This window comes from Salmo salar, chromosome ssa04, assembly GCF_905237065.1.
Source record: "Salmo salar chromosome ssa04, Ssal_v3.1, whole genome shotgun sequence".
Taxonomy (NCBI): domain Eukaryota; kingdom Metazoa; phylum Chordata; class Actinopteri; order Salmoniformes; family Salmonidae; genus Salmo; species Salmo salar.
This window is the reverse complement of record NC_059445.1, coordinates 23,365,247-23,390,364: the sequence shown is the minus strand read 5'-3', so window position 1 is coordinate 23,390,364 and position 25,118 is coordinate 23,365,247. Positions and strand designations below refer to the sequence as shown.

At 44.3% G+C, this 25,118-nt stretch overlaps 1 protein-coding gene across 1 annotated transcript; it reads right to left on the bottom strand.

The window, feature by feature from the left end:
* Nucleotides 1-95: 95 nt before the first annotated feature.
* On the bottom strand, nucleotides 96-14,088 carry osbp (oxysterol binding protein). The gene is given in 17 exon segments (XM_045716667.1): nucleotides 96-2,071; nucleotides 3,538-3,579; nucleotides 4,481-4,740; nucleotides 4,985-5,265; nucleotides 5,475-5,578; nucleotides 5,692-5,812; nucleotides 7,280-7,363; nucleotides 7,365-7,526; nucleotides 8,143-8,313; nucleotides 8,431-8,485; nucleotides 8,708-8,822; nucleotides 8,981-9,179; nucleotides 9,536-9,647; nucleotides 9,982-10,144; nucleotides 10,580-10,788; nucleotides 12,810-12,988; nucleotides 13,700-14,088. Coding segments are annotated over 16 exon segments (2,358 nt in total). The 5' UTR covers nucleotides 12,947-12,988; nucleotides 13,700-14,088; the 3' UTR covers nucleotides 96-1,928.
* Nucleotides 14,089-25,118: the final 11,030 nt, after the last annotated feature.

Below are 25,118 nucleotides of genomic sequence, written 5' to 3'. Positions count from 1 at the left end.
CTCCCAACCTTTTCTTAGTGGTCCACTAGATCACCATTGCAAGCTTTTTGCCCACTTTAGTGTGTTGCATTAAAGAAATGACACTAAAGCAAGTGTGCACTTCTCCAGTCAGGCTTTATTACATCACCCTGCGATGCTGTTATACTCAGCGCACTGACCAAGATCCATAAGAGAATGAATGAGCTTAAAAAGATGGGGAACTACAACAAATGGAGGGACAGACCATGTGAACAACATTCAACTCCTAAGACAGGTCCAGTACACTCTAGTTGTACAACACTTGATAATTTTTTTTACAACTATTGTGTCTTCACAGCAGTGTAACTGGATCAAATGTATTGTACAAAGTAAGTGTGTACAGGGCCAGGGAGTAGGAGAAAAAAGTAATCAAACAAGTTACAGTTGACTTACAATTAATGGAGAAAGACTCATGTTCTATTTTACAGAAACAAATGGGAGTTCTCTCTGACCTTAAACACAATCACCATACTTAGATCTAACTAATCAATATTATTAGCACTAATTACTTTGATATATACAAATATTAGCAATGTTCTGTTTCGCTTTGTATAGTTTTTTTTCCCTCGGTCTCAAAAACATTTTGTAAGTACACTTGAAAATAAAATGCAATTTATTTTTTGGAACTCAAACCTCGCACTCAAGCTCACATTCTGTACTAGTGCACACACACTTGTAATCTACTTTAGTTAATCTCTTAATGCATCCCTATTCATTTATAGTGCACTACTTTTGACCAGGGCCTGGTCAAAATAAGTGCACTTTATAGGGAATAGGGTGCCATTTTGGACACTAAATTACTAGGCCACTATTCCAATGTTATGGTCGAGTCTGCTTCATACACTAACCCTAATAAAAAACGATAAGGCTACGCTAGGTTGTTTTGCTGTTGAAGAGGTGGAAGTCATCTTTGGGATGTAGGACGTAGTAGAAACTGTTTAAATAGTATTTTATGACGATACATCCTTCATTTAGCCGATTCCGCTGCTTCAAGAGGGATAACAGCCACAGCAGAGGAGCTAATGTGATGTCACCGGGTTCTCACACGCAAGCACACACACACACACACACACGTGGGCTCCTGCATTTGTTGCTCACCCCCGTTCTCTCAAACAAAAACACACACACACACCTCTTAAACAGCATTTGTGAAGCTTTGAAAATCTGGCAGCCTCAAAGCAGACAAGCACCAACCCATTGCTATTATAACCCCCCCTCTTCACACACACAGACATATACTCTCACACAAACTGTTCATGTCCATTTGCAGTTAGTCCATATCCTTTGGAAGAGGAGCAAGGTAGAGTTAGTGTTTGATAGATTCTAGCGATTTAACACTAATCAATCAGACCACCCATCTGCCCCCAGTCTTTTCCACAGACTAACATAGCAAGAGATGGAGTGGGTGCGAAAGAGAGCAGCAAAGGAAGAAACAGAAGACACAGAGGTCTAGCCAGTGGCTCTAAAGGGAGATATCTAATCATTGTAGTGAAGATGAAGCTTCAGGGGTGACGTTTTCCCTAGCTACAGATCTAGGATCAGCTTCGGCTCCCCTAATCCATACCTTAAACATTAGTGGGGGCAAATGCAAAACTGACCCCAGATCAGCATCTAGAGGCAACTTGACCCTACACGGAAGATGAAGGCAGAAGAAAGCAGGTCTTTCCCCCTGTCCGGTTGCATTGTCCTACAGGGTCTCACAGCCCCTATGCACACCATCCCCACAGAGAGTGATAGGGGAGAGGTAAGGGGCATTACAACCCAAAATCTAACCTGAAAGAGGGAGGGTTGGGGTTAAACAGGGTCGATACCCAGTTTGTCCCTTCTTCAATTGGGGGGGAAAAAGGGCAGCTTGTGGCTTGTTCCAAATGCCTGGGTTAGTACAATTCGCTGATCGGGGGGGGTGAAAATCAATATATATCTGGGCACATGTCCCAGTTGCCGTGGTCCTTCGCCTCCCAGTATCCCCCCTTGTAGACGTGCATGTACTCTCCCGTGACGACGTCCTCGGTCCTCTCGAACCACATCGCCTCATAGTTGTCCTGGTGGACGCCTGACGAAAATAACAAGAGAAAAAGAAAGACATTTAACCTATTGAAATTATCATAGGATGTTGAGGACCAGCCATGGAAGCTTTGGGAAAGGGACTTCTGCATCAAGACCATATAAAAGGATGAGGTCAGGATGACAAGGACAACATTGCAGCAGTATGGTGGTGTCTAGCTACAATAGTTACCAGAGTTGTCATGTCTAGCGCTACAAGATTTCACACATACGAACGCCGTAAGACTTTGGGAAGTAGTATTTCTCAACTAAGTTAAACTGCAACTACTAGAGCGTCTAAGAGGAAGGAGACAAACTACAGACAAATAACAGAAAGGAGAGAGAGAGATAACAACACTGGTGTTACTTGCTTTTGACCGCAGCTCCATAATGACATTCCATGTCATCCACTGGGGGGGAGGGACAAGATGGAAAGATATGAGGTATGATAAAAAAAAAAAGGTGTGAGAATGAAATCATGATGTGTGTGTGTGTCCCGAACGATGAATACTTGCTTTGATACTCTGACAGGGGCGGACCACGTGGGGCTGCAAAATGGAAGACTGACAGATAAGTATGTGAGTGTGTGGATAGAAATAAACAGTGATATAGAGAGGAAGAGAGTAGAGGGCTACTTGCTTGGAGCGTGAGGTGGAGAATCGTCGGGGTCCGCTGAAGGGGGAGAGAGGAACATGAATAATTGACAGAAAGGAAAGAAATGAAAAGAAGAGGGGGGGAAGAGCCTACAACCTAACCAATTAAATCTATTTAATATACTTACTGGTGTGGAAAATTAAAGCTAGCCTGCTTTTACTACGCTACGGAGCGGTTTCCTACCACAGGACATTGCCGCATCACAAAAAACCTGGGTCGTATTCACTAGACACCTTGGGTAGAAAAACGTCCCAAAACAGGGAGGGACTACCTGAACTTGTCAAATAAGAAACTTGTTGTTGTTGCAAAACGTTTTGCTAGTGTGCAGTAATGAACACGACCCTGGTATTGATTGACTAGCATATTTGCATCACAAGAAAGCTAGCTACCATTTGTCTAACTATCTTTCTGTCATGTATGTATGTATGTATGTATGTATGTATATATTATAATAAATAAATTATAATAAATAAAATACACACACTAAACAGAAAGTTCTAGAAGGATCACGTGTCAGAAGGAGAGGGAATAAGAGTGAACGCGTGGAGAAAGCGAGGGAGTGCTATAAGGACAGAGCGATGGAGGGAGGAAAGTTAGTGGTACTTGCTTTCGTCCGAAGCCTGGCTCGCTTCCGTACCAATCTCCACCGCATCGGCTGAACACAGCACAAACCAAGGATGGACGCATGAATAAAGCAGGATATGATGGATGGTCAGAGGTATTAAATACACCTACCTTGTGAAAAGTGGAACGGCTTGTGTGTATGTGTGTGTGAGAGAGAGAGTAAAGTGAGTCAATAGGTGGAAGAGGAGGAGTACTTGCTTTTCAAAGGCGAGTCAGTGATGAAAGAGTCCTCAATGACAGCTTGGGGGACAGAGAGACAGACACGTGTGAAAGACAGACAGATAGATATATACAAGAGGAGAAAGGGACAGACAGGTAGACTATGAACACAGACAGCTCTGGGACGACACTCACTTTGTCTTTCCTCAAACCTGCCTCCATCTCCGTGTCTTCTCTCTAGCCACAATAGGAAGCCAAAGAGACCAGACTCCTCATTCAACTTAACGGGGAGTACTTCCTTACTCACAAGCACAAGAATTGGATCTTGCTCCCATCTTGGGCATGTCCCAATAATATCCTCAGCGGTACCAGAGCACCAAGTCTAGGACCAAAAGGCTCCTCAACAGCTTCTACCTCCAAGCCATAAGACTGCTGAACAATTCATAAAATCGCCAACGGACTATTTACATTGACCCCCCCTCCCTTTTGTACACTGCTGCTACTCGCTGTTTATTATCTTTGCATAGTCACTTCACCCCTACCTACATGTAAAAATTACTTCAACCAACCAGTACCCCTGCACACTAACTCGGTACCAGTAACCCCTGTATATAGCCTCGTTATTGTGTTACTTTTTATTATTCTTTTTTACTTTAGTCTATTTGGTAAATATTTTCTTAACTCTTCTTGAGCTGCACTGTTGGTTAGGGACTTGTAAGTAAGCATTTCACGGTAAGGTCTACACTTGTATTCGGCGCATGTGACAAATACAGTTTGATTTCAAGTATGCACTTGTTTACTACTTCAAATATTGGATTGGTGAGGCATGGGTTAGTGGGTGTCTCCACCTTGTTTCTTATACCAGTCATTTCCTTTCAAATAAGTATAGGAAAGTCAACAAGTGAACACTGGGAGGAAGGAGAGATAATTGGGATGTAGCCCTTCTTGCACCTGCTTCCCTCGTCCCCTCCCTCTTTCTTACCGTCCTCTGCTACCTCCACCCCTTCTGCCCCCTCCTCGGGCAGGTTGGCTGCGCGCTGGGCCTCTCTCTCTCTCTCGCGGCGGACGCTCCTCTGCTTCTCCTCCAGCCGTTGCTTCTCGGCATTGGCTTCGTCCCACCGGCCCGCCTCCATCAGCTGCTGGTCGGGCCGTCGCCGGCTGTCGGTGGGCGCCACGCCCTCCTCGAACTCGTTGAGCGTCAGCGCCAGCGACGAGAAGTAGTACATGGTCTCCGCTCCCTCACTGCAGATGGGAGGAAGAGAGAGGATGGGAAACGAGGGGAGAGAGAGAATGGAGGAGGAAGTGGAAGGGACAGAGCGAGAGAGAGAATGGAGGTGGAAGGGACAGAGCAATAGAAAGAGAGATGCCAAACAACAGAGGTGAGATGATTGAAAAAGCCATGTTCTTTGACACACCAAATTTCTTATTCATTTGCAGCACCTCATCAGCAAACTCCCCCCCACCCCTCCCCACACACTCTACTCACGGTAGTGGGTTCTTCTTCCAGAGCTCCTTGGCTTTGAGCGTCTGGTAGACGGTCTTCTGTTTGCCCTCGGTGCCGTTCTCTCCCTTATTGCTCTGCATCACCCTGGAGAACTCCATCTTCTCATCCCACGTCCCTGACAGCACATAGTGGGCCTTACCCTCCTTGTCGGTCACCACACCAGTCACCTTCCTGGCCACGTCTCTGGAGAAGTAGCTATACGGGGCGAACTTGAGATGGCAGCAGTCGCCGGTCCGGTGGTTCACCACGTCTATCTCTCCCGACTGAGAGAACCAGAAAAAGCGAGAATGGAATTCTTTAAAAATGTGTCGTTCACTTAAATAAATCTTGAATGTTTTTTTTTTTTTATGCTTGGAATTAGTCTAAAATCTCCTAACGTCCACAGTACGTGCTGCGTGCACCGATGCCAAAAATGGTGGATTGATAATGTCACTATAACAGAAATAGCCATCATGTGTGAAACATTTCTTACCTGGTCGATCCACAATTTGCCCACGATGATGTTGTGTACTGTTGTAGTGACTTTCTTCCACGAGTAGTGATTGTTGCTCTTCTCAAACATACATTGGATAGAGCCTGTGGAAGAGGATTACACCACAGCAAACTTGGAAAATTCAAACTATACAAACAAAACATTTGCGTAATGGAGACATTGGCTGGCAGCTATCAGTCCTCACACACCGCCTTACCCAGAGGCATGATGGAGAGGTATTTTCCCCTGAACTTGCTGGCGAGGGAGATCTCCTGTCGGAGGGTCCAGCCTCTCTCTGAGATGGCATGATGAGCAGCTGCAGGTGGGTGGTGACTCACCTGGATGAAGGAGGATTGGGTAGGGCTATATTACAATTGAGTCAATTAGCACAGTGTTTTGCAAACCTGGTCCTGGGGACCCACAGAGTTCCATGTTTCTTTTTTAAATGTGCACTAAAACACCTAAATCCACTAATCAATGGCTTGATGATTAGCCAATTTCTTGAGTCATATATGGTTGTGCTGGGCTAAAACAACATATTTAAACAATTTATCTAAATGAGTTTCATACACGTGGGAGTAGAGAGCTGTTGTTTCACACAGCTGCCCCTAGGGGGTGTTTTCCCTCAGTAATCCCCCAGAGAATTGAGTACCACAAGTCATAAAACCCAGAAATGGTTCCAATCGTTTTTTTTTCTCCACCATTCATTTTTCCATCTGGGATTTTAGAACTACTTAATATAAGGGTTGTGTTTCGTGTAGGCTTCCCCTGGCGTGACGTTTTGATAACCACGCAAATCTCTCGGACACGGTAACTTTACCAATAACAAGCACAGCATTTGGGGAGTCAATTGAGGCAAATATATTGATAAAAACTCACGGCTATCAAAACGTCACGCCAAGGTAAGCCTACAGTTAATAAAAGAATTCTGTAAAATTCACAATGTGAAAAATGAATGGCGGAAAAACCACTGGAACCATTTCCGTGGTTTTATGGGTATTACGTGGCGGACTATTGGAACGTGATACAGCAGAAGGGAACGTTACAGCACCACAGGTGATGGACAGCGCTGGAACTCCTGACAGTTTATAGAGGTACCACTACCCATAGATGCCCTCTCTGGAAAATGTACTGTGGGAATTGTAATGGGAAATTATTTTCCTGTATTTGATTTACTGTTGATATGGACTGATATGTAATAAACATGACTATGTGCTGGGAGACGCAGACATTCCTTCGGGGAAGGGAAACAGGAGCTAACCGTGTACGTTTAAGTAACATATCTAATGAAGTAGTCGTCACTTGTTAGTCTATAATTATCTGTTGTAACCGAGTACTGATGTTCTACCTTTGACCTGTTAAAACTGACGGTATCAAATGTTATGGTTAATGTTTGACGCCAGGCTCGATTCGAGGCCAGAGATAATGCATCTGCGTCACTGTAGCAGCTGTTGCTGGGACTTCCTGCAAGCCTCTCGGGCTGGTGTTTACAGAACATTTCATGCTGTGGGATTAATATTTAAAGGCCTTCTCTGCTTTTGTTCTGGAGGGGTCTCCTTGTTGCAACTTGTAAAAAACCGGATTTATATGATCAGATTGTTGTGATGTCAACTTGTGGTTAATTGAATGTGTATTGGTTTTAAAAACATAGCCACTGTAGATGCAAATCATCTTCTCTCCTACTCTCTCTCTGCCCCCTCCCGCGCTTAGCCCCTCACCCATTTGAACCTGTAGCCATCACCCCCCCCCCTTTCTGTTTTTCCAATTCCCCTCTTTCCCCAACCAGTCATTCCCCCCACCTTTACCTGTTCACATAGTGAGCGGTAGCCGCTCTCCCTCAGCCGGTCCAGTTCGTAGGTCTCCCCCAGTAGGGGGTTGAAGGGTTTCCCCTGTGCGGTGGACCGTAGTGGAGTAGGATGAAACGGTGAAGGCAGCCACGTAGCACAGCTGCTCCAGAGAGCTCTGGCACTTAGCCGCCTTGTCCAGGAGCTCGTAGTACTCCAAGTCCTCGGATAGACGCTGCAGCATGGAGATCGGTTCGTTGAAGTTCACCTGAGATAAGAGGGAGAAAAGGGGGCGAGGAAGAAAGGAAACTTAAAAATGGAAAGGGTTATTAAGGAATAATACATGTAACTGCCAAAATAAAGGAAACACCGACAAAGTGGCTGGGACTCTATTGGAGGGATGCGACACCATTGTTCCCCAATTTGGTGGAAAAAAATGCTGTCTCAGGCACCTGTCCAGAATTTCTCATAAATGTCAATTTGGGTAGAGATCTGGTGTCTGAGACACACACACACACTTTAAAACCCCCTATGCTCCTTTGAGACCCCTCTTTCGTAGTCACAGACCTCTTCTTCTAGCCGTGGTAGCCAAAATATTTGGGAAACTGGCCATTTTTATACATGACCCTAAGCATGATGGAATGTTAATTGCTTAATATACTCAGGAACCATCCTGTGTGGAAGCACCTGCTTTCAATATACTCTATCCCTCATTTACTCAAGTACAGTGTTTACTTTATTTTGGCACTTACCTATAGATCCATTTCATTCCAGAAAGTTGTTCCCTCCCTTCTGCCCTTGTTCAATACAATGCACAGAGCTGAAAGAAACAGTTAGGGTGTGCTGCAATAGTCTATAGTCACACACACATGTGTGTTTCTTACAGGCATGGGGATCTTGGAGAGCTCTTTGCCGATGCAGTTCTTCATGATGCTCCAGAGGTTCAGCGAATAGTTGGGCTTGTCTGGGATTTTGGTCCGCCTCTTCCTCACTGGCTCCACCTCCAGGGACTGGGGCGACTCCGGATTGGACCCCAATGACTGCTCGTCACAAAGCTGTGGGTGGCCAGAGAGTGCAGAACACAAACACGTTTGATTTCAAGGGACATCCTATGTACTGTAAAGCAAGTAATTAAACAAACATTTCAAATATCAAAACAGTGACCGACTCACCGATTGGTCATCGATTCCAGTCTCAGCGCTGAGACCACTGATGTTACTTCCTGACCTTCTGAGTGGAGGAGAAAGAAACAGAGATAGATAGAAAGAAAGAAGAGCATTTTACCAATTACAGTTTCCCTTCTAAAAGCTCAGTATATTGCTCATAAAATGCCATGCCATTTGTATTGATAAAAATGAGGAGGTTGAGAGAGAAAGAAGGAAAGAGAGCGAGAAACAGGGAGAGACAGATGGAGAGTTAAAAAAAGAAAGGAGGTAGAGGCGTGCTGACCTATGATACTTGGGGTCGGCCGGTACAGTGATGAACCCCGCCGGGTCCTCCATAGCGTCAAAGAACTCGTTTTCATCATCCTCGTCGCTTGCGTCTCCCTTTGCTGAACCCGAACCTGAGGGAGAAAATGAAATATTATGAATGACAGTGTGTTGTAGATTCACTGGTTGACTTAACTAGCAGGCTAACAATCAGTTTGAAGTTAGGGGGTTAAAGGTCAGGGGTCAAAGAGTTAATGTAACAGTTTGTTCGGGGTCAGAGGTGATGCCTTACTCTTGCTGTCCAGGGCAGGGTTGCTCTGGGACAGGGGCAGTACGGTTGCCCCTCTGAAGGCCCTCTCCAGGTGGTTGTGCTGCTTGGCTAGCTGCTCCAATGTCTCCTCCAGCCTTATCCTCTGGTCCCGCTCCGAATGCAAGGCTTTCTGCCACCGTTTACTGTGGGCCTGGGCCAGCGCTAGGAAGTCTCTGCACGCCTGGGGGGAGAAACGTTAGGGAAAGGTTGGAGGCAAATAGAAAAAAACAACAACAAAAAACATTTGATACAAACACCAAAAACAGTACGGTGGGTCTGGGCCTGGGAGTCTCTGCACGCCTGGGGGGGAGGAATGTTAGGGAAACAGAGGAATGTCAGGGAAACCTCAAATAAACGCTTTAAGAACATTCATACAACACCACAAAGCCTTGTAAATGTTTGTGTAATACTGAAGAAACAGATGGCTCGTACTGTGGGCTTCAGCTAGACTGCACTATTAGACCGTCACTGTATTATATGAACAATGTTTCGTGAACCAGTTTTGCACACTGTAAAAACAATAACATCAACACATACGTTGATCATAGCGTTGGAGGTGATGCGGAACAACGTGGCTCTCTCCGTCACCTGCCTGATCTTGCCATCCGTGTCGCCTCCCAGCCGCACCCCCTCCAGCTCTGACAGGGACCTAGGACAGGGGCACAGCCAAGGAGAGTCAGCCAGTCCCTTCAACCCATCTCTTTTGTATGTAGTACATGTAATTTGTTTATTCACTCAGACTACTCTGCAACCAAGACAAATATCTGGTCCATAACAAAATCTTAGACCTTTCCTGATCAACCAGTTACTATGTGCTTGTAAGGATAGAACCCGAGCAATAGCTTTTTGCATCCATTCATGTGTTCTATGGATGTGGGCAAAGTTATCTTGTTCTATTACTATCGGTGTCTATACATGGGGGGAAAAAATCAACCACTTGTTGATTGTAAGGTTTGTGTGAGAGTGATGGGTTGACCCCTGACCTTTGGAGGGCGGAGCCATGCTTGGCGATGAGGTCGTTGCAGGTGCTCAGGTCTTCCACCTTGCTGCCCAGCGTGCGTAGTGTGGACTGTACCTCTGAGTTACGTGCCCCTCCGCCCTGTCCCGAGGTAGGGGGTGACGTCGGACACTCGTCACCAGAGTCATCTGGAGAAGAAGAGAAGAATCTCAAATATATTTTGATTTGTTTAACACTTTTTTGGTTACTACATGATTCCATGTGTTATCTACAATGTAGAAAACAGCAAAAATAAAGAAAAACCCTGGAATGAGTAGGTGTCCAGAAAGAAAAAAAAAATACATTCTATCAGAATGATAGCCCCACCCCCTCACTCTAACTGGGGGTTATACAGAAAACTGTAATTCTTGATAAATAAAACATGTTCTCTCTCTCTCAAAAAGAACATGAAGAAACACATACAGTATACACTCCACTCAGACACCCTCCTTCCCTTACCGTCTCTCACTACCAATTAAAGACTGTTCTACACAGACAAATCCCTTCCTCTCCAGCCTCATTTTTCCCGCTTCTCCCTCCCTCCCTCCCTCCCTCCTCCCTCCCTCCCTCCCTCCCTCCCTCACCAGACTCGGCCTGATTGCGGACAGCCTTGGCCTTGGCCAGCTCCAGGGCGGTGATCCAGCGCTGCCGCTCCACCTCAGAGCTGGCCTTCAGGTGGTAGGTCTGTGCCCCGCCGTTGGAGATGACAAAGTTGCACGAGTCCTCCACCGCGATGTTGGCCGTGGCCAGGTTGATGGTGCCCCGGCATGTGTGGCCCATCTCCGCCTGGGTCCTGGGGAGAAACAGAGCGAGAGAGTGGAGTGGATTAAACTAGGGTCAACTCCTGAACCAGCTCCAACTCCTGCTTGTACGGCTGGTCCGAAAACAACTCCTAGCCCCCTAACCTGGTCCTCTTCAGTGTTTACTCATCTGAAGGAACCATATAGGAAGCAATACGGCAGAAGCTTCTCTAAGCCTACTGGAAACCAAGATAAAGACGTCACTTTAACTACGCCTACCTGGTTTCTTTTGTTCTGCAAACTCCAGAAAGAGGGAAAGAGGCTACAGAATATGTTCAGACTGAGGCAGCTTTAGGCTAGTTGGAGCAAAATTAAGTAACCTAATTTTGGACAACATTTACGTCATTTATAGCAGACGCTCTTATCCAGAGCGACTTACAAATTGGTGCATTCACCTTAAGATATCCAGTGGAACAACCACTTTAAAATAGTACATCTATATCTTTTTTTGGGGGGGGGTTTAGAAGGATTACTATATCCTATCCCAGGTATTCCTTAAAGAGGTGGGGTTTCAGGTGTCTACAGAAGGTGGTGATTGACTCTGTTCTCTGTTCCACATTAAGGTTTTATGTTACATTACATTAAGTAAAGGTCTCTAATTACAGCCAGTTTAACCAGGAACCATTATGATTACACAAGCAAAGAGGAGGGTGGACCCAATACTAAGAAGCGTGGCAATAGAAACCAGCTGACTGATGGACCAGTGTGGACTATTGGCTATTGTTGCCTAACTAATTTGTTCATATAGAACAAAGGAATCGGTCTAATACAGCTATGCTATCTCCGATGCAATATAGCCTAGTGTTGAAAAAACATTTCATATTGCACCATTTCTGGTTTCGCATGATTGCAAAAAGCTTTGTACAAATGTCTCGCTAAATGCACTCTTGGCAAGTTATTCGAGAGAAAACAACCTTACTTGGAAAAAGACTAAGAGATAGGAACATGAAAAGTGTGTAAATTGTTGGATGTGCTTATCACCGGACTCTAAATTGTTAGGCAAACAGTACTGTTAACACAACACAACACAACACACACTGCTTGGAGTGGGAGGTGAATGGTACACAGCTATGTCACTAAACAAACACAACTCATATTACACAGCCCAGCGAAGACACAATGACTCCCCCACAGGGCTGAAAACACTAAGTATTCGGACACACCTCTTTGTTGCAAGCAGAACTGAGAGGAGTCATGCAATATTGTGACACCATTAAATGGCAGAGTTACACAGGGAATCCATAATGACCTCAAGCTTCAATTTCTTTATGATACTATGCGCCATAGTCAAAACTCATGATAGGCATATAAAGGAGAGCAAGTTGTATTCATCTTGTAGGGCAGGGGAAATGGGAACAACACAGAGCAAATCACAGCTATAATATAACCGTTTAGTTAGTCCTCCTAGCTAACTAACTAGCTAGCACAGTGTCCTTCACTCCCACCTGCCAAACACCTGCCCTTGCCGTTGTTAACAGAACTGCTGGAAAGCAGTGCCCAATAGGCGGGGGTGAAATACACCGTCTGCTGGTGTGCTAGCTAGCTACTTATCCCGGATGCTGTGTACCGGAGTCCTAGCTAGCTAACTAACTAGCTAGAACACAGTGTCCTTCACTCTCGCTTGCCCTATGCCGGCCCTCGCTGTCGTTAACAGAACTGCAGGCAAACAGTGCCTGACAGGCAGGGGTGAAGGACACCGTCTACCGTTGTCCTAACTAGCTACTGACATTATCGCCCCAGCCTCTTCTTGTGTGGGGTTTATCGGCTGTTTGGTATCCAACGGTATGGTGCATTACCGCCAACTACTGTACAGGAGCACCCTGCCTCCTGTACCGGAGTCCTAGCTTAAAAAAAAATGGACCAATAGAAGTATAAAGAGGTGTTCCGGCAGGTGCAGGAATGCCCACAAGCAGGAACGCCCTGAATTGCAGACAGCAAAGATTTCTGGTAACTGTTAGTCTTATCTGTTACAGTGGATGCAAAGAGGTACTATGCCATGCAACCCCATTCTTACCTGTAGTAGGATAGTAAACCGTTGCTCAAGACGAACCATCGTCGCTGGTAGCCCTTGATGTAATTTGTCCATTTGAATAGCCATCCTTTGTATGTGTCTCCAGCCGGAGTCGGGGTGGGTGCCTTGGGCTCCGACATTACGACAGCCTGTGCCTTCACAGTGGGCTATTAGATTGGGGCCTAGGGACATGAAAAGCAGTAAGACAACCTGAAAATGGCAGTGGAAAATCTACAGGACAATTTACTAGCTAACTAATCCATACATACTTGGGATACGTAGAGGTCTAGTAGTAGACCACGTAAGTTGTCAGTGTATAGTCAGAACAGTTTCTACAATCAGCATAACCCAAAGGCCGGTAGACGGCGATATTGAGTCGTTTCGATATCGCCATCTACCGGCCTTTGGGCTCCAATCAGCAGTCAACACCCGATTCCCCATCAGTGACACTAGCCTATCTGTCAACTACCTGGCTTTGGTTAACAGTTTATACTGTGTAAATTGATATAGTAAGTGATATCAGCAACTTAGCTCAGCTGGATAAGTTGTTGGAGACCAACTGCTGCTAGTGATGTTAACAAGACTTAGCTTGCTAGCTAGCCTACACACGTCGGGCTAGATAAGATAGGCTAAGCAGGTAGTTAAGCTAGTTACAGTAGCTAGCTAACGTTAACGGCATAACCAGTCTTGTCGAGGGCAAGACCATAACAGCAATCACGCTTCCATCCAAACGTTGGCATAAAGCTAGAGGGATACTAGCTAACGTTATTACTACACAATTTGCAATGACTATACACTTTACACATTTAGCATCGTCAGTGCAAAATCAACACAAACTCGCTAGCGGCCTAACAACAGAGCACAGCCTGGCGCTGAAGTGCAGCATCACACACCGGACTCACGACAATGACAGGCGGATCCACACCGACGCTAGCGACCGTCGACCGAGAGTCGATGCCTTGAGCAGCTAATCATCTCAAGTTTTGCAATAAAAATACACGTATATTATGCTCGTATAGCTAGCTAATCAATGAACCACACAACCAACCAACCAACCTTTATCAGTATGTCGAGGAAAAACTGACGCAATTTCCTTGGGCTTGACAACTTCAACATCCGACTACCAGACTGGACATTATTTTTGCATAAAAAAAATGAAAGTAACATGACAAACGTGGCTATCAAGCTACAACCTTTCCCAATCAAAGTTGTCTTCGCCTTAGCATTAAATGTCACGAACACAATTGATTTCAGTTGTTTGTTTACTTTTTTTTTTTTTTTTTTACAAATATGTCTACCTACCTTGTATCGATGGGCATGTTCGTTTTACGTGGGCGGGGTGTGCACATTGTAGACCATTCCATTGGTCTATTATGAAATATCCACTCAACCGGGCACCGGTCCATGCAAAACGAACTAGCCCACTCACTGGCACCACCTGTGTGTGCCGCCAGAGACGACAAAGTGCTTTCGCTTCAAAATGTAAACACATAAATAAGAGTCCTCGTTAGAAACCTTTTTTCAAGGAAAATACTCTTACATTTCTCAACGCCGGTGGAACCTTCATATACAGCCATTGGGTGGAGCACTGTGGCTGTGTGTGTGGGTGGGTGGGGTACAGGGGTGTATTCATTACACAACTGGTGAATACACAACTGGTGTTTTCTGGCTCCTTGAGGTAGCAGTTTCCCTTAACCACTGATCTAGGATCAGATTGCCATAACCACAATCCGGATATTTTATTGGTGATGAAAAACATCTCACCCTGGATCTTGACCTGTCTCCTGTCCCACTCGTCTGTGCCATGGGTTCACAGTCTGTTAGCAGCGCCAGCTTCAGTTGACCCCGTAGTGTCCTGTTTTAGTCCTAGGCTCATGCCCAGTTAGGCATCAAGTCTCCAGCAGTTTGTGGCCTTAGTAGTAACTAAGCCACACAACCTCACCTCAGGCACCCAGCTTTCTTCATGCTCTGGATCCCTTATAGGCCTTGTTCAAAGCAGAGGTCACCTGAATCTGCTCTACCCACCCAGGGAGCCATCTCCAGCTGGTAAGGTACTGTATCAGTTGGATTCTGCTGGAGCCATGCCAACTCTAGCACTAGGAGCTAAGCCTCCCCCTTCCTCCCAGTTCAACACCTCAGGAGGAAATGTCAGTTGGCCGAGCATTCAAAGGTCAAGACAGCAGTTCCGGGAGAGCGAGGTGGTGGTGGTGGTGGGGGGGGGGGGTTGAAACAACAGGTCCGGGACAAGGTAGCACGTCCAGTGAAAACAGGACACTGCTTACCAGCTGCCACTCAAGTCTTATGTCCAGACCCACCTTGACTGCTCCCTTTGTTGCTCTGCCTACATGCACTGCCATTGCCTGCACCTTTGGTTATAGCCCCTTTATTGTTCAGACATCCATGGAAGGGCAGAGAGGCCGAACAACAAAGCGTGATTCCACGCCAGCAGAAGCAGAAAATATTTTGGGTATCTTAGATTGTTCTGGCAATTCTCACATAGAAACTTCATTGAGAGAAAGGATGTTTGACAGGCATTATACATTTGTATCACCATTTTTTAAAAATTTTAAAATCATGACTTAAGTATACATTTTTGGGCTATTTATAGACCAATACAATAAATGAATGTGAAAATCTGTATTTCAGAATCTGTACATATTGCATATGTTAGAGCACACAATAAGGAGAAGAATGATGACACCAAGGTGTTGTCTGTATCATGTACGGTTCACGGATCATAAGGTCTTACTGTAGGTCTAAAAGGGGCCTACAATTCCCACTTTTTTTTCAAGTTTCTATGTGAGAATTGTCAGAAATATCTGATACCCAAAATATTTCCTGCTACCGCTGGCATGGAATCGCCCCAAAGGGATGAGGGTGAAGTCTACCTTTAGTTAGTGTGTGTTTTTGTTGTGTTGAGAAGAGGACCACTCTGTACACTCTGTACTCCATAAAAGGTACAAAGACAGAAATGTGTGTATCCTCTTCCTCTTAGACCAGAAAAAATAAACGTTTTGCTGTATCCGCATTTGAACTCCTACTGTTTGACAAGCAAACTCACTCTCTCATTCTCACTCTCCCTCTTTTCACCTTTTCCTCCTTTCCTTCCCAGGGTTAATCATATCTATGGAGACACTGAACTAAATGGGATACCGCCAGTCATCTGGCTTCGGTAGACCCTGGCCCAGACACGGCCTTCATCTCCTTCACTTGTTCTCCCACAACTACCATGAACAAAAATATAAACGCAACATGTAAAGTGTTGGTCCCATGTTTCATGAGCTGAAATAAAAGAACACAGAAATGTTCCAATACGCACAAAAAGCTTATTGCTCAAAAATTATGTGCACAAATTTGTTAATATCCCTGTTAGTGAGCATTTCTCACTTGCCAAGATAATCAATCCACCTGGCAGATGTGGCATATCAAGAAGCTGACTAAACAGCATGATCATGACACAGGTGCACCTTGTGCTGGGGACAATAAAAGGCCACTCTATAATGTTCTATTTTTTCACACAACACAATGCCACAGATGTCTCAAGTTTTGAGGGAGTGTAATTGGCATGCTGGCTGCTGGAATGTCCACCAGAGCTGTTGCCAGAGAATTTAATGCTCATTTCGCTACCATAAGCTGAACCTAATGTCGTTTTAGAGAATCTGGCAGTACGTCCAACCGGCCTCACAACTGAAGACCACGGTTTACTGATGTCAACGTTGTGAACAGGGTGCACCATGGTGGCAGTGGGGTTATGGTATGGGCAGGCAAAAACTACGGACAACAAACACAATTGCATTTTATCGATGGAAATTTGAATGCACAGAGATACCTTGACGAGATCCTGGGGCCCATTGTCTTGCCATTCATCCGCCGCCATCACCTTATGTTTCAGCATGATAATGCACGGCCCCATGTCACAAAGATCTGTACATAATTCCTGGAAGCTGAAAATATCCCAGTTCTTCCAGGGCCTGCATACTCACCAGACATGTCACCATTTGAGCATGTTTGGGATGCTCTGGATTGACGTGTAGGCAGCGTGTTCCAATTCTCGCCAACATACAGCAACTTCGCACAGCCATTGAAGAGGAGTGGGACAACATTTCAAAGGCCACAATCAACAGCCTGATCAACTCTATGCGAAAGAGATGTGTCACTCTGCATGAGGCAAATGGTGGTCACACCAGAAACTTTATTTAAGGTATCTGTGACCAATTCCCAGTCATGTGAAATCCATAGATTAGGGTCTCATTTATTTCTTTCAATTGACTGATTTCCTTATATGATCTGTAACTCAGTAAAATCTTTGAAATTGTTGCATGTTGCGTTTATATTTTTGTTCAGTATACATCAAATTCACTGAAAACTGTGAAATGGCGACGCCGCGAAACCTCAAAAGGCGTTTGGCTTCCACGGCTTCTTCAATAACATAGAGGACGGTGATGGCTAATGTTGCTAACTGTTCCCAGACCAGGGTTTACCGTACTAAGTAAGAGGTGGGCAATTTGAATGAACCACGGTCTGAGAACCTGCAGTATTATGTCAACGAAATCCACACAAGACACAATGACTACAGTAACGCAGACCCGATCATCATCAGCAGGCCCGCATGGAATTTGCGCACGCAGAATTCCGATGAAAATCTGCGGGATTTTAAATAGAACGCGAACGATTCTAAAGCTAAAAATACACTGCCAGTTGATAGAAAAGTTAACAAAAATGTACTTGTTGCTGAATTTGCATTTTCCTTTCATTTTCATGCATTTCAAATCACCCAAAAGTGTCACACTATCCCAACCGTAGCCTCTCCCCTGTGTGAGTGCTGCAGACAGATAGATCAGTGAATGAATGGCAGCTGTCTGAGGACAGAAGTAACGTTATCCAGCAAAAAAAATGCCCAGATTTACAGCAGAGGAGCTGAGGCGACCAGAATAACAGCCAGGAACAGGGATGGAGAAATACTTCTCTGCAAAGACCGTCAGAATTCAATCGACTACATACGGCGTGAAACTGCGGTGGAGCACATATTTTCTTGATAATTTCATGTTTGTCTGTATCTGTAGTTGGATGTCCCTTGGGGGTATCCGTACCTATGTATGACATGTGTGGGTTAGGGGAATAAACAGGCTGGAGCTAGAACCTCGTTGTCGCCGCTCCTTATTTTTTAGATCATACTAAATGGTGTCAGTTGTTTTAAAATTCACATAAACGTTAAGGACGTACCAAGTAAATCATACATCCAGGCTGTTTCAAAGCAGGGAGGGCAGTGTTGGAGATAAAACAGCGCATATCATTATTTTGCTAGCTAACGAGCAAGGACTAAGTTACTGCTAAGCAACATGTTGCAAGAGGAAGAAGCTGGCGGGATTTCAGGGTTTGCGACTCCCAAGTTCAACGGGCTCTGGCGCAAACACGGACAGGCCAGTGGCTAGTGCTGACGGATTTCGCATTAGTCCCCCGGAGAATTTTGTTTGTATGGACATTCAAAACTGGCCGAAATGGATCGGGCGCTTTGAAAGGTACAGGGTAGCATCAGGCTTAAACGTGAAAAAAATGAGGCATTTCAAGTTAATACACTGATCTACTCTATGGGTGATGAAGCCGAGGATACATTAAATGCTTCAACGTTGACTGAGGAAGAGACACTTAACTACAGTGCCGTTAAAGACTGTTTTGAAACGCATTTTGTAGGGAGACGCAACATTATATTTGAGAGAGCTAGGTTTAATATGCGCAAACAGGAGCAGGGTGAAACCACCTGACAGTTTTATCACAGCTGTTCACAAACTAGCAGAACATTGTCCGTTTGGCGCGCTCGGGGAAGAGCTGATCCGAGATCGTATTGTAGTGGCAATAAGAAATATATCACTTTCTGAAAAGTTACAGTTGGATTCCCAGCTTACCTTGTCTAAAGCTGTAAACCAGGTTAGGCAGAGTGAGACAGTAAAAAGATAGCAGCTCCGTGCAGAGCGAAGAGAGTGAGGAAATAAATGCATTTTTATTCCCGAGCTAAAAAAAAAACGGAGGGGAACACAGAACAGCACCAGTAGCTAGTTCAAGTGTTTGTCGCAAATGTGGGAAATCCCCTTTCCACAGATGGAAAGATTGCCCAGCAAAGGATGCGGAATGCAGGAAATGTCACAGGAGAGGACACTTTCCAGCTGTCTGTCGATTAAAGCAAATGCATGAGGTCTCAGAGGGGGTACAGCAGGACAGCATCTTTCTGGGAGAAGTAAAGGAAAACAATGCTGGCTGGCGTTCAGACATTACACTCAATGGGGAGGTTGTGTCATTTAAACTAGACACTGGGGCAGCAGTGACAGCTATCCCAACTAGGCTGTATAGCTATAGCAGAGATGGCCCTTTGCTCTCTACAAACACAAAACTGTACGGGCCCAGTAATACGATTTTACCAGTGGTAGGGCACTTGGTGATTAAACTGGAGAGTAAAGACAAAAGTGGCATCCAGCCTGTCTTCGTCATTGACTCTCCAGCCAGACCGTTGCTGGGGCTGCCAGCAATTGAAGCATTTACGTCATTTAGCAGACGCTCTTATATCCAGAGCGACTTACATTGCAACTCATTGAGAGAGTGAGCGAACTGGAGGACCCAGGTGAGGTTTTCAAAAAGAAATTCCCCAAAGTGTTTTCTGGTCTAGGAAGGATAGAAGGTGACTACAAAATCCGCCTGAAAGAGGATGCTGTCCCCTATGCCCTTACCCACCTCCCGCCGTGTGCCTATCCCTTTATTGGCCAGAGTAAAGGAAGAGTTGGGGAGGATGGAAGAAATTGGGGCGGTGTCTAAAATAGAGAGTCCCACAGACTGGTGTGCAGGGATGTGAGGTCTGTACAAATGTGAGGGGATGTGAGGTCTGTACAAAATGTCAACCTTGTCATCCGGAGCCAATGATGGCAAAGGAGCTGCCAAAACGGCCATGGCAAAAGGTTGGGACAGATATGTTCTATTTGAAAAATGACACTTATCTGCTAGTGGTAGATTACTACTCAAGATACATTGAAATAGCAAAGACACCCATAACCACATCAGCTGGTGTTATCAATGGATTAAAGTCAATTTTTTTCCAGGCAAGGGGTCGCTGAGGTCCTGGTTACAGATAACGCTCCCCAGTTCTCTGCAAGCTCCTTTTCTCTGTTTTCACAGAGAGAGCTGCGAAAACAGTCAAGGGACTGCTGAAAAAGAACAAGGATCCATACAGGGCTCTTTTAGCTGACAGAGTTACACCACTGCATCATGGGCTGTCGCCTGCCGAGCTCCTGATGGGCAGGAGGCTGCGTTCCCCATTGCCTCTCTTGCCGGCTCAGCTTAAACCCCGATGGCCTAACAGGGAGGCCTTCGCTGAGAGGGACAAACGGCTGAAACAAATGCGAACTGGAGACTTTAATCGAAGACACCGTGCTACGGAGAGGCCAGAGCTGACCGAAGGTCAACGTGTGTGGATTACAAACTCAAAGACACCAGCAATAGTGCTGAGGAAAGCGGATGCCCCACGCTCCTATGTGGTGGACACAGGCTCAGAAGAGGTACGAAGGAACAAAACACACCTCAGAGCTCTTCCAGATCTACCAGCCACACAGACTGAGGCCACAGAAAACGCACAAAAAGAGGGTGAAGGAGAGAGAATGCTCACAGAGCCACAAGCGCGCCCAAAAAGGGATGTGAAGCCACCAGGCTGAAAGACTATGTTACGTGAAGAGAAAACATACTGTTGGGGACCATACCCAGCAAAAAGAGACTGTACCTAAGTTAATGTTCATACTGTGTGATTTAATGCTTTCATACTGTTTCAGGACATGAAGTATGTTAGAGAATAATACTGGTTTCCCAATTGCATTTCAGTTATGCTTCAGTGGTTATGCATGTTGAGTTCTTGTTCATGGGAGAGGGGAAGATGTAGTAGGATGTCCCTTGGGGGTATCCGTACCTATGTATGACATGCGTGGGTTAGGGGAATAAACAGGCTGGAGCTAGAACCTCGTTGTCGCCGCTCCTTATTTTAGATCATACTACAGTATTTAGATAGGAGTGTGAAGGTAACTAGCTAATTTTAGCCTGGCAAGCTTCCCACTCCATGCCATTTAGGCTCGTTAGCTAATTTAGTTGAGGTGAGTTAATGTTAGCTAGTAGCTAACAAGTTACCCAAAGTGACCGTCTGGAGCTATCAAAACAAGTGACATGTTGGGAATTAATTACAAAAGCAGCAAGTCACAGACATTATTTTTTGTAAAATTTCTTGTTTAAAAAAATTGTTAACTATCATTGTTTTTAAAATGTGTGTGTGAGACATACTATCAGGTTTATGGTCTGTGTGTGTCGCTTCAGGAGAGAGTGCTTAGCTTCAAAGCGTGAGATTCACTCTAGGGCTGCTATTGAACTCAACCTGAGAATACTTAATTTGCTAAATGTAACATTGTTCTTTACTTTCAGAAACATTTTCAGTGCAAACAAGAACACAGACCCTGGCCTCCTGTCTTGCAAAGACCCCTCCTCAGAAAGGAGTTCGTCTTGGGACTTCACAAGAACATTAATCAAAGCAGATATACCTCTTGAGAAGAGGCCCAAGTTCTCCACATTTCTGAAGAAACACTGCAAGCAGGGAGGGTCTATCCCAGCGCCATCCCACCTGCACACAGAGTACTTTCCAGAGCTCTACCCACAATATCCAGCCCAGGTGGTAGGGGCAAGAAAGGACATTAAGGACTATTTCCATGCCATCCCTGCTCTTTTAAAGATGTTGATGGCAAAGTACAAAGCATTGAGCACTAAAAAGCATGTCAAGTCACACATCTACCAACTCTCCCACTCTTTCTGTGTTTTGGTTTGAAGCAATTTGATAATAGTTATATGGTGAATGGAATGACGAGACAAAATTGTTAATCTAATCTATTTCGTGTTTATGTATTTATTGATGGATTCATCAATGTATTATTTGTATTTATGTACCTTTGCACTTTGTTGATGATGCTCTATTTATTATCAGATTTTTCCATAAGGAAACGTTTACAATAAAAGGATCATATAAAGATTGAGTCTGTCAAGGTTATTTTTAATTGAGCTTTAGTAGAAGGATAACCATAGGTTCATGGTCATCTAATACACAAAATTAAGCATTTATTTACATGAAACAATGTTCCCAATGTTAAGTAATGTTAGTACTTTCTCCCCAGGCCAAGGTCATAAAAACAGGCATCAGTACACTTCATTTCTTTTGAGCCTAATATCTAATGGTCAAATTCAAATTCTTCAAATAATTTTTTTCTTCTTAAAAATTGTTAATGTTGTGGGAAATTTTGATGAAGGGTCTTGTTTTCAGATCTTTCACATCCTGCCACAGTGAATGTTTTTTTTTGTCTTTCCACAACCATTTCACCTGCAACAGTTGTGTGTTTCTGAATTCAGGATTGTCTACTAAAGCAAAAGTTAATGGAGAATGGAGTACAAGTGTTCTGATGGGAGTTGGAGAGAAGCAGCTGTCATTTGTCTGTAATGGTTTATGCTCTTAAAAGATATATATTAGATCAGCGTCTGGGGATAATTTAATCCTACTCCATACAACCCTCAGCTGCAGAGATAATGCTACTCCACAGCACCATGAGGCGACATGAACAGTGATATGTTTTGTGGTTATTTCAAGTCAATAGAGATACTGTGGATTGCTTGCAGATTTCATCTCTAGACTCCGAGGTCTAGAGTTTCCATCATTGTTATTAAAGGCCTAGTGCAGTCAAAACTGTGATTTGCCTGTGTTTTATATATCTTCACACTATGAGGTTGGAATAATAAATAAAAATAGTGATATTGCCCTTTTAGTGTAAAAGCTGTTTGAAAACATCGGCTGAAATTTCAGCCTGTTTTGGTGGGATGGAGTTTTGGCCTGCCTGGTGACATCACTAGTTAATAGACCAATAAGAAAGAGATTTCTAAACCTTTCTGCCAACAGCTTGTTTTCAGTTTTCCCCTCCCCACTCAGATCACTCCCACACAGTCCTAGCAAAAAATCTTGCTTGAGAAATTGCTCTTTGCTAAGAAGCTATTTGTGTTTCTCTTTGACCATTTTAATTGAAAACAATAACAGTAAGGTACTTAATTGTTACGCAGAAATGATTTGATATTGAGATAAAAACGGCTACATTGGACCTTTAAATCTAGACTCGAGAACATAATAGAACAGTGGTCCTAAATCCATTCGTGGGGGACACACAGGGAGTGCACATTTTTGTTTTAGTGCAGCACTATAATACATGTTCATAATAAAATGTTTTATTAGTTCATTAGTAGTTTTTTAAAATGTTTTACAAAATGTTGAACGCATCAATAACATCAGTCTCACCATTCTCTCCATCACCTTAAGAGACCGGGAAACTCCTGTTTCTAACAACGTGAAAACATCCACACCATACTTTGAACAACAGCCTGTACTGTACTGTTTGATCATTATTCAAATAAAAGCAAACATGATTTACATAGAACATTTTACAAAATTAAATGGAATCACATATCAATGTATTTGAAACCTACAAGATGAATGATCCAGAGTTGCTTTTCTTTCTTAACAGTCTTGTCCATATCCTGCTTCTTATTCTAATCTCCTGACAGAAGATCTGTGTCTTAATCGTCTTTCTTCTTTCCACCATCTTCCTGTTTTCTTTCTTTGTGGATGAACAGCATATGCCTGTTGAGGTTAACCTTGTAATTGAAGCTTTTTCCACATTCTCCACACTTAAATGGTTTCTCTTCCATGTGAATCATTATATGTTTGGTTAAGTCACTCTTTTGCTTGAAGCTTTTCCCACAGTCACCACAGCTAAATGGTTTATTTTCCGTGTGAGTCAGTAAATGAGAAGTTAGGTTCCTCTTCCTGTTGAAGCTTTTCCCGCAGTCACCACAGCTAAATGGCTTTTCTCCTGTATGATTCTGGATATGATCAATGAGGGTCTCCTTGCGATTGAAGCCTTTCCCACAGTACCCACAATGAAACGGTTTTTCTCCTGTGTGAATCATTTTATGCCTGTTCAGGGTCTGCCTACGAGTGAAACTTTTCCCGCAGTCACCACAACAAAATGGTTTCTCCCCTTTATTCTTTCCATTTTCGTACTGTGTTCCTTCTTTGTGGACAAGCAGTATATGCCTGTTAAGAGTAAGCTTGCGATTGAAACTTTTTCCACAGTCACCACAGTTAAATGGTTTCTCTCCAGTGTGAATCACTATATGTTTGGTTAGTTCTCCTTTCAGCTGAAATCTGTTCCCACAGTCTCCACAGCTAAATGGTTTCGCCTCTGAATGAATCCTCGAGTGCATCTTCAGTCTCCCAACCTGAGTAAAGCATTTGCCACAGTCAAGGCAGCAATGAGTTTTTTTAGACGTGGTGCTGGTTTTTGTATGTTTCCTCAATGGTGGGCTACTGTCAAGTCCTAACGGGTCGCTGCTTATGGCTGAGTTGTGGCTGGAGGTATTACCTTCATTATCTGGAGGGTTGCACGAAATGTCAAGACCCTTTATGTGAGTCACAGTGCCAAAAGGGTTGTGATCCAACAGTTTAAAGTCACTCCCTCTGTCATCCACAGTCTGGGTTTGGGGAAGATCACATTCACTTTTCACACAAGGAGGAGTGAATATGAACTCTATGGTGTCCGCCTCCAGGCCTTGAAGCTTCCCTACCTCCTGACTGGTCCAGATTTCCTCCTGTTCCTCTTTAATCTGTATGGGCTCTGGTTTCTCCTGCCTCAAACTGGGGCTCCACTCCTGCTCACAGTGCTGCTGCTCTGGGGTTTCCTCCTCTTTTATCTCTTTTGTGATCTGCAGAAGTCTCCGTAGCCGGTCATTCTCCTCTTTAGATCGGGAAATTTCCTCCTGGTACTTGGCTACCACTTTCTCTACAACGTCAAAAATCTCCACAGCAGCCACTGTTAAACGTTCATTAACAAATACACTCAAAGACTGTAGTTTAGCCATTTTCAGAAGCCTGCGAATTCGGTATTAAGTTTCGTGTCTTCCTTGGTCGACACAATGATTGTTCGATATCAAAACAAACTCGCTTCCAAATCGATTTCCGTGTTTTCTTCTTCTTTTATTTTTTTCAGTGGGTGCCGAGCCCAGAAAAGGAAAATAGCACCACCAGTTGGATGGAGTTCTGAGCTGCAATAGGTGATATGGTGAGTGTGATCCAATAACTATATAGCCTTTATAGCCCCACGGCGTAAGTCTATAATACCCATGAAACCTAACGATCAAACAGTGAAATGGTTCCAATCGTTTTCCATCATTCAGTTTTCCCATAGGGAATTTTAGAAACAC